Source organism: Fusarium subglutinans (genome assembly GCF_013396075.1).
Source record: "Fusarium subglutinans strain NRRL 66333 chromosome Unknown NRRL66333_c0000200, whole genome shotgun sequence".
In the NCBI taxonomy this organism is placed as follows: Eukaryota; Fungi; Ascomycota; class Sordariomycetes; order Hypocreales; family Nectriaceae; genus Fusarium; species Fusarium subglutinans.
Genome location: NW_023502263.1, coordinates 57,371 through 70,421, shown reverse-complemented (window position 1 = coordinate 70,421; position 13,051 = coordinate 57,371). Strand labels below are relative to the sequence as shown.

At 46.9% G+C, this 13,051-nt stretch overlaps 6 protein-coding genes across 6 annotated transcripts; 3 read left to right on the top strand and 3 right to left on the bottom strand.

The window, feature by feature from the left end:
• Positions 1-134: 134 nt before the first annotated feature.
• FSUBG_11042 (hydroxyneurosporene synthase) lies at positions 135-1,399 on the bottom strand (the record flags this gene model as incomplete). Its single annotated transcript, XM_036675683.1, has 3 exons — positions 135-548; positions 643-807; positions 878-1,399. 3 exons carry the CDS (start codon positions 1,397-1,399, stop codon positions 135-137), a joined length of 1,101 nt encoding a protein of 366 aa, XP_036533495.1.
• An 802-nt stretch (positions 1,400-2,201) lies between these two features.
• Positions 2,202-2,729, bottom strand: FSUBG_11041 (uncharacterized protein; the record flags this gene model as incomplete). Its single annotated transcript, XM_036675682.1, has 1 exon — positions 2,202-2,729. The coding sequence occupies one exon, from the start codon at positions 2,727-2,729 to the stop codon at positions 2,202-2,204; it is 528 nt and encodes a 175-aa protein (XP_036533494.1).
• Positions 2,730-3,158: 429 nt separating this feature from the next.
• Positions 3,159-4,881, top strand: FSUBG_11040 (phenylacetyl ligase; the record flags this gene model as incomplete). Its single annotated transcript, XM_036675681.1, has 2 exons — positions 3,159-3,192; positions 3,245-4,881. 2 exons carry the CDS (start codon positions 3,159-3,161, stop codon positions 4,879-4,881), a joined length of 1,671 nt encoding a protein of 556 aa, XP_036533493.1.
• A 1,099-nt stretch (positions 4,882-5,980) lies between these two features.
• Positions 5,981-8,051, top strand: FSUBG_11039 (uncharacterized protein; the record flags this gene model as incomplete). The annotated part of the gene is made up of 6 exons (XM_036675679.1): positions 5,981-5,987; positions 6,039-6,124; positions 7,023-7,389; positions 7,446-7,554; positions 7,604-7,668; positions 7,726-8,051. 6 exons carry the CDS (start codon positions 5,981-5,983, stop codon positions 8,049-8,051), a joined length of 960 nt encoding a protein of 319 aa, XP_036533492.1.
• Positions 8,052-8,514: 463 nt separating this feature from the next.
• Positions 8,515-9,523, bottom strand: FSUBG_11038 (uncharacterized protein; the record flags this gene model as incomplete). Its single annotated transcript, XM_036675678.1, has 2 exons — positions 8,515-8,833; positions 9,045-9,523. The coding sequence occupies 2 exons, from the start codon at positions 9,521-9,523 to the stop codon at positions 8,515-8,517; spliced, it is 798 nt and encodes a 265-aa protein (XP_036533491.1).
• A 1,259-nt stretch (positions 9,524-10,782) lies between these two features.
• On the top strand, positions 10,783-12,403 carry FSUBG_11037 (actin-like ATPase domain protein; the record flags this gene model as incomplete). The annotated part of the gene is made up of 7 exons (XM_036675677.1): positions 10,783-10,929; positions 11,010-11,076; positions 11,124-11,394; positions 11,447-11,546; positions 11,602-11,711; positions 11,764-12,016; positions 12,068-12,403. The coding sequence occupies 7 exons, from the start codon at positions 10,783-10,785 to the stop codon at positions 12,401-12,403; spliced, it is 1,284 nt and encodes a 427-aa protein (XP_036533490.1).
• Between the last annotated feature and the right edge of the window lie 648 nt (positions 12,404-13,051).

Genomic DNA, 13,051 nt, shown 5'->3' with positions numbered 1-13,051 from the left:
TATATAAGTCCTTTTTTACTTTTTTTACTCTTTTTATTCTTTTTTTTCTCTTTTTCCTCCCTTTTCCCTCGATCCCCTCAGCTACTCTGCCAACTTTTACTACTCCCGCTTAAACCAACTATAACTAACTCAAATCATGAAGCAACCTTGAACTGCTCCCACAGGGCAGAGCCTGAGGCTGCATAGTCACCGACGGTTCCATCAATCGAGCCAATCCACCTGGTGTAGAGTCCAATGTCAATTTGGGTTTCTTTCACAGTCAGAAGAGCATCCAACTCGGAGCCATCGTCCAGAGTCATGTTCAATGTCATCTGGGTCGGGTTGGTCGATAATAGAGTTGGTGGATATGGCGTGCCGACAGGTCGGACTCGAAGGCCCGTGGTGCACGTATTTCCTACAACCTTTCCGTCCTTCAAAACGTAACCGCCCACCTTCTCGACGTCGTCTTTGTCAAGCATGTCGAAGAAGACAATGTTATAGTCGCCAAAGGTAGCATGGCCCCAGTACCAGCCGTTCAACGAGGCCAAGAAAGGAGCGTCACCCCAGTTCTGAGTAGCAGACTCGAGTTAGTTTATTGGTCTTCATATCAATATGCTTATCTGAGATTGTTGGAGACGGGCAGCTGTGAACATATAAACATACCTTATCATGATATCCATTACCAGTAAACTTGATGTTTTCCCCATTAATCTTGACGTCAACTGCGGCGTCTGCGGCAGGCATAACATTCACCCAGCCAACGTTAGGGAGAACCTTTTCGTTCTGGCCTGCTTCAAGAGGACCGCAGACATAGTGACCAGGGCCGCGCTAATTCCAAAACATTAGCTACTTCCATCTTTCCATAGGCTATTCCAGCGTAGCCATGGTGTAGACTCACAGATTTCAACGTAAAAGTTCCTTCAACGGATGGGTTCAACAATGTTTTCTTGAAGGTGACCTTGTAGGTACTCAGGTCTGCCGCTCCTTGAAAACTGGCACCAGATCCGGTCCAATCACCGGAAGCTCCATCGCCATCGAGTTTGATCGTGACGGAGGTAGAGGCAATGGGGAAGGAGAAGCCATCGCCACCGTTGTTGTAAAAAACATAGACGTTTAGAGGGTCGATCGGATTCAACAAGTCGAAGCTGAATCCGACAAAGGAAGAGGTGAAGAAAATGACGGTCAGGGCGTGTTCGCCATCATCAGAAACGGCGTCAAAGTACCACCAATCGTAAGTGGTCGAGTTGATGGGATAGACACGAGGACCGTCAGCACCAGTGGCACAAGAAGTGAACAGGACGTCGCTGGGGCCAGTGGAGAGAATAGGGGAGTAGGTCGTGACTTTCTTTGGGCATTGGGTCAAGCCGCCTACGACCAAAGCCAGTAGAGGTAACAGTGCCTTGAGATAAGAGAACTTCATCGTAGGCGGGGCTAGTCTGCAACGAATATGATAACAATAATCAGAGGAGAATAGTAGATATGAGTAGTCTGGAACGTGGTCTAGTAAGTTGATGTTGTCGATAAGAGTCCAAGAGCTTGGTTTTGTACACAGAGATAAGTGGTAAGTGATCAAATGGTCCTGGCTTGAAGCTTACCAGGGATCCCGGTTCTAGGCTGTTTATGGAATTTGTTGCGAAAAAGCTAGTGAGCTTTCAGAAAGCTCATCTTATCTTGTCAGATTATCTGACACGGACATTCCAGCTGGGTTAAGGTTCGGCCACCGTTCGGTGAGCTATTGCGGGGATGTTTGCGGTCAAGGGGAGATGCTATCATAGCGTTTGCTATGTCGGGCTAATAGCTTGAAGGGAGCGGAGACAAAAAACAAGAGCTAATCCATTTCACGATAGGCGGGGTCGTATTGACCTCGGTAGTTGCAGTATTTAGAGTTCATACGAAGAATTGACAGTTGATACTGTTGATCCAAAGTGACCAATAAGGCTTTAGGAAATGGGACATCCTTGACTCTAGAGTCCGAGAGTACCGAGACCTCATGAGGGGTATCCCAAGCTGTCAGGTTGCCCGCAGTTGGACGAGGCTAGATCATCCCTTCGAGGCACTGCAGGCGTAAGCTAACGATGCAACCCATTTTCTGTTCCAGAGGCAATTGATTGATCCCATGTATTAAGCTCAGGTACATACTATGACTCCATTCACACAATTGACAATGATGTCACAATTGAAGGGCATTGCATTATGTAGAAGCTCTCCGAGTTCTCTAATGTTTACCCAGAATATGAATAGGACCCTGAAAATATATTCTCCCAAGTGCCAAAAACCCAGCGCTCATACTCGCGTATCTCCTTCTCCGCCATCTTCCGTTCATCTACTCTTCTCTTCTTTCTTCGGCTTGAATCGCGGTCTGGAGAAGGCTCTGTGATAGTGTAGTAAGAATATTTACTTTGCTGCGCTTCTTTGCCGGTATCGCTGAGTAGGAAGCGCTCGAAATCAGTCATGTTAAAGTTGCAAGTGATGGAAGGACTTGAGAACGCAGACGCGGGAGATTGTTCGGGCCGGTTTGCCTCTGTGTCTTGACCACGTCGCTCATCCAGGCTATTGTGTACTCTTGACTGAGAATCTCTCTTCGGGCGGCGCGGTGAGTCGTGGGAAATATAGCCCTTTCTGTCTGACCGCGGGAAGTAGATGATTGTTGGGGTGAAGAGGTCCTGTAATTCATCTTCAGGTAACTTTTGCTCTGACTCGTTCCAGTATGGAGTGTGAATGACTGCCACCTTTCTCGGTAAAGCTTGCATTGTCTGGTAGGTAAGAAATATCTTGCAGAATGAAATCATGTACGAAACACAGTAGTGCCGATAACTTCTTAAGTGAATGCTGCAAGTATGAGACGGTAATTGCTTGTATAAATGACGGCGGGGACCCAAAGAGGCCGCATTCTAAATACGGAGCGGGGTTCATACACTATAATCATTCCGAGTCAATTTAACGAGTCAGAACCTCCTCAATTTCCACTAGCTATAAGCTGCATGTGCCGCGCCGAGGCATTCACATTTTGAGGTACCGTACTACAAGGAATTAAAGTCCAATTCACTACACGGCAACCTCGGCTCTAAGATGGAGACATCTACTTCGCCGTTTTCCGGTAGTTTTAATGTTATTAAATTAGTCCATTTACTGATATGCACCTGGAAATACAATACCAGTTCAAGGTCTAGCAAAGCATCATGATCTACCAGTCGCAGAATCCCAAGATCTCATGTAAGTTATGTCCCTTATTCACATATGACTAGCGCTGACATTGGCTTTACAGTCTCCCCCAAGCAAACTGTTTGGTCATGGCTTCTGGAGTCCAAGCCTCTTTCCTCTGATCGCAATGCCCCAGGCTTTACTGACGCTATCACCAAAGAGCACATCAGCTTCCAATCTCTCAAAGACTACGCAATAACCTTGTCATCGGCTCTTGTTACCAACTACAACCTTGGTGAAAATAACACTGTTGTAGTGTTTGCGAAAAACTCCATTTGGTATCCTGTAGCGACACTTGCTGCCGTTCGGGTTGGAGCAGTAGCTTGCGGCGTGTCACCCGAGTACACCATCGATGAGTTTTATTACAGTCTCAAAACGAGCAAAGCAAAAGTTATCTTTGCGACGGCTGATAATTTCGATGTAGCCCGTGCTGGAGCTAAAAAGGCGGGGATCGCGCCAAAGAATATTATCTTGCTCCAAGGTTCCAGGCAAGGCATCACGAGTATCCAAGAGATAATCGACGCTTCGAAGGCTCTTATTGAGGCACCTGCACTCCAAGTCGCCGACGGAAAGACAAATATGGATATTTGTGCTTTTCTCTGCTTCAGCAGTGGTACTACGGGCCTTCCCAAGGCAGTCATGATCTCGCACGCCAATATTATAGCCCAATGCATCCAAACCGCGGATATCACGCTCGCTACCCACAATCGAGTTCTGGCAGCCTTGCCGTTTCATCACATTTCGGGTATAATACATCAACTACACCTACCTATTCACCGAAATGTCAATGTTTATGTCTTATCCAAGTTCACCCTGGACTTGCTGCTCAAGACTGCCTCTGAGTATAAGATCAGAGAACTTGTCGTTGTTCCTCCGATATTGATAAGACTAGTGCGAGAGCCGGAGCTTGTTTCGACGTATGATCTATCTCACGTTGAGCGATTCTCATCGGGCGCAGCACCTCTGTCTCGAGAGATTTTGACTCTTCTCGAGAAGACTTTCCCCGGGACCGGTTTCAAGCAGGGCTACGGTATGACCGAGTCGTGCTCAACAATTACATCGCATCCCCCCTCCAAGTATGCTTATAAATATGCCCATCGCGTTGGTATGCTGGTAGGATCAACAGAGGTACGAATTGTGGATATCGAAACTGGTGAGGACTGTCAAGTTGGCAAGGCAGGTGAGATTTGGGCTCGTGGGCCACAAATCGCTATGGGCTATCTTGACAACCTCGAGGCAACCGAAAGCACATTCGACAAGGATGACTTTTTGCATACTGGCGATATAGGCTACTTCGATGATGACGGGATGCTGGCTATCACTGACAGGCTAAAGGAGATAATCAAGGTCAAAGGCGTTGGAGTTGCCCCAGCAGAGCTCGAGGGCCTTCTTCTCGGACATCCATGCGTCGATGATGTTTCTGTGTGCGGTATTCCCGATGAGCGAGCAGGTGAAAGGCCCAAGGCGTTTGTAGTTCTCAAGCATTCTGAAATGTCGAGACCGGTTGAAGCTGCAAAGGAGATATTTGACTATGTTAGGAAGGAAAAGGCGCGACATAAGTGGCTTAAGGAGATTGAGTTTGTGTCTATAATACCGAAGAGCCCGGCTGGTAAGATTTTGAGGCGGAAGCTGCAAGGTCCGGCTTTAAGTGGTGGTGGGAACGTGGTAGTTAGAGACCCTAGAGTTGTAGCTAAGCTGTAGGGAGGCAAGAAGCAATGAACTAGAGCTAATAAATTCTTTGTCTTGATATACTTGTATTTTAAGACCTTTGCTTTTGTCAGATAGCTACTGTGACAGCTACTTGGCATCTGACGATTAGTGGACTATGTCTCCAAGGTGGTGCAGGATTACTGACTAAAACGTCGAGGAACAATCAGGCTATAACCCCGCCTTTACAGACACTGTTATTTCTTGACTCTCCATTCCGTCGAACCTCATCGTGGACACACCTCGTGCCGCAAAACCGAGAATGAGTAATATCCTAGCTTCCGAGCTTCTCCGTGGTATCTTCTCCTGGTTCTACTCTCATAGCAGTGACGACATCCACAATGAAGACGATGCAGCAAACGTCAAAACGTTCTTGGCCTTAACTCATGCATGCAGATGCCTCCGCTTAATTGTAATGCCAATCCTCTTCCACTGTATCGGTCCCCCGTCGACCTACATATTTGGAGTACTCTATTGCCAGCCAGATTTGGCGCATATGGTGAACCAGTTATGCTTGCTGCTATCGACAACCAAGAGCTCATCTATAATGACGGACTCGGTTCTCTTGATGCGATATGCTGAGAGGCCATCACTCAATCGTGAATCGATTCAAAACGCGCATTCCAATGCCATCGACGCCGAAATGTGTCTCGCCATGGCGTCATGCTTTAACGTAGAACGCTTGAAGATACAAATCGCAGACGATCAAACTATCGGGCGCAAGAGGCATTTTGAACTTCTGTATTCCCTGCTGGACAATCGTAAGCATGGAGAAATCTTGCCGAAACTTCGACATCTCGATATCGATAAGTCCCAATGCATAAAGTTCAACCTTTGTGATGCAGAGCCAATGGTTCTTCTGCGTGGTACACTCGTCTTCAAACACTGATCCTCCGAGGTCCAGGGGGTGAGAGGCACGCTCATAAGAGTAGCTACTCGGATATACAGGAAATTTGCGCTGGTGTGACGAGTATCACGGAGCTCTAGATCCTAGGTTCAGGGCGGCTCCAGTGGTCCGTAGAGAGTTCTTGCGTGGCGCTATTGAGGTTTTCAACCACTTCAATTACACAGTAGATGTAGTATCGATATTAACATGAAAGGTGAGTAAATAAGTGGCCTAGTGAGTCACCTCTGTCACTATTTGATCATAGTAAATCTGAACGGTGCCCGGGAGCGAGCCGCGAGGATAAGCTTGTGGAGTCGATCGTGGATGAGCATTTATGCCGAGACCAAATCAGTACGTGATTGCAGCGCCCTTGACATCCAAAGAGTCACTGATAGGCAGGCTTGATTTTGAGTTTATGGCTAAGGATAGCTCCGTGACAGTGGCTTGGGCCTCAGTTCAATGCACTGTGACTGACTCGTACCAGTGAGACACTGTCGCCCGTAAGACAGGCTGTTCACAAATCTGTCGCGACTTTGACTCGACGCGGAATCTGTATCTTGCTCTTTCAGCTGAGAATATGCAGATGTCGAGAGCTTCACGGATATTATTCAAGTGATACCCAGAACCTGAGATGATTTAACCTAGATACGTTACACTGGTAATTAAAGCCTCTCAGCGACCAGACCAGTAACAATTGTTTGGTACTGCACTACCGAGCGCCATAAACCACTAGCCTACGGTGTAATGTCACGCCCAACAGAAGTGCCGCTGATCATTAAATCCGTTGGTCCGCCTGTTTCCGGGGAGGCGCACGCAAAAAGCAAAAGGGACTCGGACCTCTCATACTGGACAGATTACACTTCAATTCCTTGCCCTCCCTTTTTCTTGCATCATTCATCTTCCTTTTTTCCATTCCCATGTCTTGAACGAAATCTCCCTGGGAGGCAGCGAAAGCGTCCCTCTCGCTGATGACGTCGCCTACGGGTCTCGGCACAACGATAATCGTGGTTTCTGTGTCGCTGACTGTTTTGGCGGGCTTGTTCTTGGGTCTGAGATTGTATTGCAAGGTTATTCGACGGAGGGGGTTTTGGTGGGATGATTATATCTTGATTGCAGCTTGGGTGAGTAACAGCTAATCTATGTTGAGTTTGAGCTCACGATCTGTGAGATCCGTCATAGCGACGCGATCAGAACAACTACCGCGTTTAGATTCCTGGAGCTGAACTAACATCGCGCGACTTCTTATCAGATATGTCTCACCATTGGCACTGGTCTCGTCATCTTCAATGTCACCCTCGGTTTCGGCAAGGATCAGGCAAAGGTTGATCCAGCAGTCGTACCGACAATCGCCCTCACGGGAACGATATTCGGCATCTTCGGAGTTCTATCCGCAGCATGGAGCAAAACGTCATTCGCCCTCACGCTGATACAATTAGTTGATGGCTGGACGAGCTGGTTTCTCTGGTTTCTCATCATCTCGACAAACATCATCATGGACCTGGTCATTGTTTTCTCTTTTGTGAAGTGTACACCCGCCAAAAAGGTCTGGCACTCCAGTCTACCTGGAACTTGTTGGAATCCTATGGTTGCGACATACTATAATATCTTTGCCGGGGGTAAGTCCTTGACTTGCTTTGAGTTGCATCTTATTGACTGCAGGAAGCTTTCTCAGGCTTAGTTGACCTCATTCTCTGCGTTATTGCTTGGACCATCATTTGGAAGCTATCCATGAGGACCCGAGAAAAAATCGGCGTTGGGATTGCTTTGATCTTTGGTATCTTGTCAGTCTCTCTGATACCACCATATGGCTATCCACTGATGATTGTTTAGTGCCGCCGCCGCCGCAGCAGCTAAATGCTACAAAATGCTTGGCCTCAGCAGCAAGAATCGAACTCGTAAGTCACACGATTGACCACCATTTTCTAGTTACTTACCACGGATATATCTCGCAGTGGATCGTGTCGGGATCATCATATGGAGTACTACCGAGTGTGCAGTCACCATTATAGCAGCCTCCATTCCCGTCATGCGTATTCTCATCTTACGGGTCTACCGCCGGACCCCCGAACAAGTATCGAATCGTCCTCTACGTACCCTTCGGATCATCAGCACGAGGGACAAGAGAGCTTCAACGAACTACACGATTCCAAGCTACAATACAGAAGAAGGTATGAATATGCAGACCGAAGACGGTCTACGAGACCTCAGTCTACCATCGCGAACAATATCAGCAAGGCAGAATGATATGAGTCTGTACGAGATTGATAGAAATGGTTAAGACGATTTAATTTAGAGATAATTATAGAGGTGAAATGACACCTTCAAACTGGTTTCATGGAGAGAGATTACTCTGGTTGACGGCCTAATTACATTGGCATCTAGGTCAGAGACTCTCGTCTTTGAAAATGCGCTTTACTGGTGCAAAGGCTTCCAGATACTGAATCTTCAATCCAGCATTGGCGACCAGCTTTATCTTGGACAACGACGGATGTTAAGAATCGACCGACAGGGTGTCATGAAAGGGAGCCGTCCGACTTGTCTCATCAGGCGCTATGCTATGTTTACACAACAATAATCTATTCAATTGTGAGTCTAGTATATGAAAGTTCAGAGGGTCGTGGTACCGAGGTTGCAGTAGCATTGGCCTCAGTCTCTTTCTGTGTGCATGGACCAGAATATTGACAAGATATAATACAATAAATCATGAGTTAGGAGTGAATGTAGCATGAAACTTATCCTGTTTATTTACTGCCCTCTACTATATCCAGCAGCTTTGTCTCATGATCAAATCCTTCACCTGTAGACTTGCCCCTCTTAAAAACAGCTGGGGCCATAACCAGACCTGGTTTGCTGGGGGCGGCATCGGGGTGATCAGCGTTTTCTTCTAGTTGGAAAACATTGAATCTCCAGATCACACGCGCAACCTGGCGACTAATCTCCTTGTCCAAAGCAAATGCTTTAGTAATAATCGCTGACAGTTGGTTTTTGAAGCTCCTCTCCCTATCCTTTATGAGGACATTGCTAACCGTGTTTATAATACGTTTGACATGATCGTCGGTCCTATGATTTATGTAGTTGTTGGCCTTCTCTACATTGATGCTAGTGAGCAACATCGATATAGTGGTAGAACTCCAGCTATGGAACTTTCTCTCAGCTTCGTGACTTGGCAGTGATGGCCCTCCCTGAGTAGTGGCAAGTAACGCTTTGACATTAATATGACAATTCAATCTGGACTGGGTGATATGTGGACTTACGAGGCTTTAGTCCATACCTGAGGTGTCGAAAGTCGTCACAGGTGTCTGCACCAAGCCATTCAAACTTGTCAAAGATTTCATGGACGATGACTCTCCAAAGAAATGCTTGAACGACTTCATGGGATCTTGTAGGTGATTCGAGATATCGCATGTATCCTTTGCGTTCTAGAGTAGTGTTATTCAGGTGGTTGAAATAGTGCGGCTGATAAACGGTAAATCGATCTCCTTTCAGAGCGATACCGTCAAAGTACTGGATCGAAAGGTCTCGAATATTGAGTCTGAGATGATTGATGAGCTCCACAAGATACTCGTCCGTGATCTGGTAGAACCCTTGTCCACTGGCTCGGAACTTATCATGCTCCATGGCGGCTTTCTTCCACAAATTGCGAAACTTTGTAACATCCTGATCTTTCTTCATGACATCTTGGCTGATCGTGTCACATTTATCCTGTGATTCTTTAAGCTTTTGAATTTTCTTGATGGCATCTTTGCTCATCATGTCACACTTTTCCTGTAAATCAGCAGACAGAACTTAGTTGCTCTTGGCACTCATCGATATCCATCAGATCACTTGGTGGATAGCCTTGCTTTGAGTGAGGCTCGGTACCGGAACGCTGTTGATCCGTCAATTCCGGGCTATCGTGGTTAGGTTTGAAAACTTCCTAGTATTGAAGTAAGACTCCAGGCCTATGGATATGTTTGACGTGAGTCTTACCATGATACCCTTCAAATGGACTGAAATGGGTTAAGATTTCCAATCATAAAATATAAGGTTTTTGAAGTCAAGGTGCACCAAAATCACACTTAAAATACTTGTTCAGGCAGAGAACAGGCCACGTCGAGGTAATCGAACAGAAGCTGCTTTGGACCCAGACACAAGAGTTATGTGACAATTCTAGCCGCTTTGCGAGTCGGTGCGATGGAAATCAGGCTCGGCCTTCTCAGAAGTAGGGCGCCTACTCCTACACAAATGATCGGCCAATCTGCTTGCTATAATTAGAATGATACACTCAGCTGGGTGGCATTGTTGTTTGTAATTTGGGCGTCGACTCGTGATACGCCACATCACCATCACATTCGGTGGTGAAACCTGTATCATGACATTTCGGTTCACAGAGTTCAGCTTGCTCGCCGCAGTCTAGAACATCTGGGAGCCTTGTAAGGTTTCAGCACGCCATTGGATAGTAAGATGGTTATGGCCGCACGCATGGGCCTAGGTCGAGCTGGCCTGAGCCAACAAGGCCACCTTGCGGGCGGCTATCAACGCCACTTGTCAAGGCTTCATAACAGGCCGACACAATGTTTCAAACTCTTGTCATCTGACCACCAAGCTGAACCTGGTCGCTCAAGCCAAGGTGTTTCCAGACCCAGGCAAGGGGATGCAATAAAACTTAGGACCTCTATCCTAGGTGACACAAAGCCTTAGGTAAACTTAGGTAAATTTAGCAAAGTTTTAGAGGATCTTGGAGTAAGTATTTTTAGCACCTTAGTTTAACGTCAGAAGTCTTCTTACACCCCGAGGCCAGGCAAGGCATTATCCTGGCTTAGGACGCTGTACAGCTGAACTGGAACAACCCCAGCCTGAAACAAGGCATTGCTCGGTTACCCCGCTCTAGACAATCATGCTGTTATACTTTGGCAGCCTGCTTCTCAATCAGCCTCCCAGAAGCAGGGAGTCACGTCTGTCACCTGGGGCTGAAAGAAACTGAGTTTATTGGCTGAGTTATTCATCGCCTCCACTATGCACGCCAGGAAATGACAGAGGCGGTAAAGAAGGCGGGGATCGTGGATCGACGAAATGCTGGTGAGACCAAATTGACGTTTGCACCGGAGCCGGAAGCAGCTGCACTTTCCACTCTTTGCGAACCCGGACGAGGGACGAAGCCTAACGAGGTTTACCTCGTATGCGATGCAGGTGGCGGTACAGTTGCAAGTCATCACTTATTATAGTACAGTATCACCTTCTAACCGGTCAATCTTAGGACTTGATTACATACAAGATTGGTTCAGTCAATCCCATTCTTATGGATGAAGCGGTTGAAGGATCCGGTCAGTTCGATTGCGACATGGTGCACTCCTAAGCTAATATCCTACAGGGGGGCTCTGCGGCGGTATCTTCATTGACGAAGCTTTTGAATACATGATTAAAAACCGCCTAGGGCGCAGATGGGACCGGCTTAGTAGAGCGGGTATCAAAGAACTCCTCAAGGGGGAGTGGGAGCTCTCTATCAAGCCACAGTTCAAGCCAACAAATTCTAGCAAGGAATATCTAGTTTCTGTTCCAGCAGAAGCATTCGGCAAGGAAAAGAAGCTCAACGACACAGAAAAGGAACCATACATCAAGAATGGTCGTATTCATTTCAGCAAGTTAGTCACCTTTTTCTAAAAATATGCCGAGCGCGCCTAACATTTATTGCAGGTCTCACATCAAGAAGGCGTTCAGTCAAGTTTTTAATGACATTGACAAGCTCATCGACGCTCAAGTGCTAAAGTCCCGGGACCAGGGACAGCCGCTCAGTGTCAGTGGTTCCTCCTCCATCTGTTTTGCTTGATTCTGACAATGGCTGTGCTTAGGGAATCATTCTTGTTGGAGGCTTGGGCTCAAGCCCTTACCTTTACGACCATCTCAAGATGCGGCACGAAGAAGCAGGTATCAAGATACTTCAGTCAACTGGAATGAGGCCGTGAATACTTTTTTTTTTAAGTCATTTTAAGCTCATACTAACGGACACATAGGCGCACGGCTATCTGTCGGGGAGCTGTTTATAAAGGCTTCCATGATGGTGCCGCTTCAGGTATCAATGCTGATGGATCCTTTGACAATATACGCTTACCTATTCGTGTCACCTCTACCATATCAAGAGCCAGCTATGGTCACGGATACACAACTCATTTCATCGAAGGCCAGCACCTCGGGAAGGATAAGAAATGGTGTGAGTTGGAGAAACGGTACAAGGCGCATAACCAAATGCGGTGGTATCTAGTCAGAGTAAGTTCGACTCTTTCCCCTCTTGAATTCATATACTTATCATATGTCTAGGGCGAGAATGTATCTACAAAGGAACCCACCTCACAAGACGTCTACAGGCTCTACAACGGCCACTTCGACGGCGAATGGGACTTAGAGCTCTTCCAGTGCGAGGAGGACCACCCCCCCTCTCGCAAAGAACAGAGCGTCAAGCGTTTCGCGACTATTGACTGCAAGACCAATAAACCACTCTCTAAGCTGAGGGACTATAAGAATGCTAGCGGGGAGACTCTCAAGGCGCTAGACTTTGAGGTCAGAATGGTTCTTTCCGGTGCGGCTGTAGAGTTTGGTGTCTTTATTGATGGGAAACGGGTCGGTAAATCTGATGTTCATATTCACTCTAAGTAGCCTGTATTGAGAAGTCGGCGTGGAAGAGGCAGATACATACAATCCGTTTTAAGAAGAACACTTCTGACTGGCCAAGCTTTATTCTTATATCTCACTCCTACTTTCCCCCGCTAGACTCTGCCTTTGGTGCCTTTAGTTCTAAGCCTTGTTAAAGTAAGCTTGAAGAACCTATTTCCAAGCATAAAACATAGGCCGCTGACGACACAAGAGTCACCTGACGAGTCCGATTGCAGCAATTTGTACTTACTCTCGGAAACATCTGATACTTTTAAACAATTGATTTCCGACAGGACTGGTCGGCGAATGCGAGGGCCAAAAAGCGATTATAAAAGCGGAGCACTGGTATTGATATGTCTTTGTCGATTGGTATTTTTATACATCTATCTAGTAACTGGCCAGACTTGAACTTGTATTCTTGTACTGAAGTATCAATCGGCTATCTAGTTCCAAGAGCTATGTTTAAGTTTGCGGGGTAAGCAACCAAGAAGCCGGCCGGTATAGCCGATAGGCTGCTTCTGTGTTGGAGGGGTTGTAAGCCATGAGACTTCCATCCGTCCGCGTCATTCATGGGTAATGGCGACTTGAACCTCTTGAAGCATAAACTCCCGCAAAGTTACTTCCCGCCATACCATTCGTGTCGCTCGCGGA